The sequence below is a fragment of the Procambarus clarkii genome, chromosome 36, assembly GCF_040958095.1.
Source record: "Procambarus clarkii isolate CNS0578487 chromosome 36, FALCON_Pclarkii_2.0, whole genome shotgun sequence".
Lineage (NCBI taxonomy): Eukaryota > Metazoa > Arthropoda > Malacostraca > Decapoda > Cambaridae > Procambarus > Procambarus clarkii.
Window position 1 is genome coordinate 29202726 of NC_091185.1, and position 3270 is coordinate 29205995.

Genomic DNA, 3270 nt, shown 5'->3' on the forward strand with positions numbered 1-3270 from the left:
ATGAAATATTTTGAGGGATTGACGAAGTGGAAAAGCAGATGTCCAAGATGAGTACCAATAGATCTAGCGTGCATGGACGCTTGAGAATCACATTAGGCAAAGAAAGTTTTCTTTTAGCGTAAGAGTAATGGAGACATGTAATGAACTACATGTGCAGGTTATACAAGCGAACAGTATCCATAATTTTCAAAGGTAGATTTGACAGAGAAATAAGACAGGAGTCATTGCATTAGACGGCCAGCGGCTAGAAAGGAGAAGTCCAGAAGCTAAATGTTCGATCCTGAAGACCCAAGTAGTAAATAGTAGTAGGCATCCATCAGTCTCAGGAGACTATGGAGTTGTGCTCTGGTTCTCGAGGCTGGAGTAGGTCGATATGGAGAAGCTGTTACCCATGCAGCAGGTCCTCTTTCTACGCCCAAATATGTGAGCAGAAAGAAGTGAGTAGACACAAAAAGCATAACCTACGCTCCCCAACTCTACTCGACCGAGCAAATATCTGCTCTGACCCCCACCGAGCAGACAACACATTAACAACAGGATTACAAAGACCAACAAAAGACCCATTGAGCCATACAAGGCCGCCTAGCGGTGAGAAAGCTGAACATAATGAGAAAATTCGGCATCTTGCAGGTCAACGACTAAATAGTCCCCCCTCCCCCTATTCCTCCCCCTTTGCAACATGGTGATTGGTTGGACCTCCCGGCCACCTTGCAGCATGGGGTCATTCGCTTGACCCCGCCCTGACCCCACCAGCAATACTGGTCAAACGACATCCACCAACAGCCATATATATCCATGCACAAGACAAGGTGAGCTGCTAATGGCTGAAATACGTTAAGAGGACCACACGAAAAAGAGGAACTTTCTCCTATTATTAACTAATATAGTTTCCATTTATTTTAAATATGTTCTAATGATTTTTTTGTTGTGAGGAAATGTTAGGAAGAGAGTAGACTGTAATAATAGTCTACTTTCATCTTGGTATTGTCTACTGTCTACTTGATGTCTGCTACTGTGTATTTGGAGTAGTCTACTGTGCATTTGATGTTATCTACTCTCATTTTGGTGTAGTCTACTTTCATCTTGGTGCAATCTACTCTCTTCTTGGTGTAATCTACTCTCATCTCGGTGTAATTTACTCTCATCTTGGTGTAATCTACTCTCATCTTGGTGTAATCTACTCTCATCTTGGTATAATCTACTCTCATCTTGGTGTAATCTACCATCATCTTGGTGTAATCTACCATCATCTTGGTGTAATCTACTCTCATCTTGGTATAATCTACCATCATCTTGGTATAATCTACCATCATCTTGGTGTAATCTACTCTCATCTTGGTATAATCTACCATTATCTTGGTATAATCTACCATTATCTTGGTGTAATCTACCATCATCTTGGTGTAATCTACCATCATCTTGGTATAATCTACCATTATCTTGGTGTAATCTACCATCATCTTGGTATAATCTACCATTATCTTGGTGTAATCTACCATCATCTTGGTATAATCTACCATTATCTTGGTGTAATCTACCATCATCTTGGTATAATCTACCATCATCTTGGTGTAATCTACTCTCATCTTGGTATAATCTACCATTATCTTGGTGTAATCTACCATCATCTTGGTGTAATCTACCATCATCTTGGTATAATCTACCATCATCTTGGTGTAATCTACTCTCATCTTGGTATAATCTACTCTCATCTTGGTATAATCTACTCTCATCTTGGTATAATCTACCATTATCTTGGTGTAATCTACCATCATCTTGGTGTAATCTACTTTCATCTTGGGGTAATCTACTTTCATCATGGTGCAATCTACTCTCATCTTGGTGTAATCTACCATCATCTTGGTGTAATCTACCATCATCTTGGTGTAATCTACTCTCATCTTGGTATAATCTACCATTATCTTGGTATAATCTACCATTATCTTGGTATGGTCCGGTCATAACCTCGTGTTATGTCCGGTCAAAACGTTGTGGTATATTAGAACATTTCGTTATAGGATCCAATTTCTATAACTATATTCTATAGTTAAGTTCATCAGTTAAGATAATAATCACCAGTGTTTATCTTCTATGTTTCCCACAGTCTCGTCAGCGACGATAATATTGTTCCGCTTATCGAATAAATATTAGCCATTGTAGTAGGGATGCCCAATCGCTACGACACCTGAGTATCGTTTTTCAATTGACAAGCTGGCGTTCTGTGCTGTCGCTCCTGGGAGAAACACTTGGTACGGGTTTTTATATATACAACCTGATACAATATCTCTTTATACAACCTGATACAATACGTCTTTATACAATCTGATATAATGCCTCTTTATACAACCTGATACAATACCTCTTTATACAACCTGATATAATGCCTCTTTATACAACCTGATACATTACGTCTTTATACAATCTGATACAATACCTCTTTATACAGCATGATACAATACCTCTTTATACAACATGATACAATACGTCTTTATACAATCTGATATAATGCCTCTTTATACAACCTGATACAATACCTCTTTATACAACCTGATATAATGCCTCTTTATACAACCTGATACATTACGTCTTTATACAACCTGATACAATACCTCTTTATACAGCATGATACAATACCTCTTTATACAACATGATACAATACCTCTTTATACAACCTGATACAATACCTCTTTATACAACCTGATACAATACCTCTTTATACAACATGATACAATACCTCTTTATACAACCTGATACAATACCTCTTTATACAACGTGATACAATACCTCTTTATACAACCTGATATAATACATCTTTATACAACCTGATATAATACATCTTTATACAACCTGATACAATACCTCTTTATACAACCTGATATAATACATCTTTATACAACATGATACAATACGTCTTTATACAACCTGATACAATACCTCTTTATACAACCTGATACAATACCTCTTTATACAACCTGATATAATACATCTTTATACAACATGATACAATACGTCTTTATACAACCTGATACAATACGTCTTTATACAACCTGATATAATACATCTTTATACAACCTGATATAATACATCTTTATACAACATGATACAATACGTCTTTATACAACCTGATACAATACGTCTTTATACAACCTGATATAATACATCTTTATACAACCTGATATAATACATCTTTATACAACCTGATACAATACGTCTTTATACAACCTAATACAACCACTCTACATGTGGCAATGTTGGCCTACTCGGAAAGGT

General features: G+C 36.7%; 1 protein-coding gene across 1 annotated transcript; it reads right to left on the reverse strand.

Annotated features, from left to right (window-relative positions):
* Window positions 1-995: 995 nt before the first annotated feature.
* LOC138371711 (dynein heavy chain-like) lies at window positions 996-1940 on the reverse strand. The gene has a single exon (XM_069336729.1). The coding sequence runs from the start codon at window positions 1938-1940 to the stop codon at window positions 996-998; it is 945 nt and encodes a 314-aa protein (XP_069192830.1).
* Between the last annotated feature and the right edge of the window lie 1330 nt (window positions 1941-3270).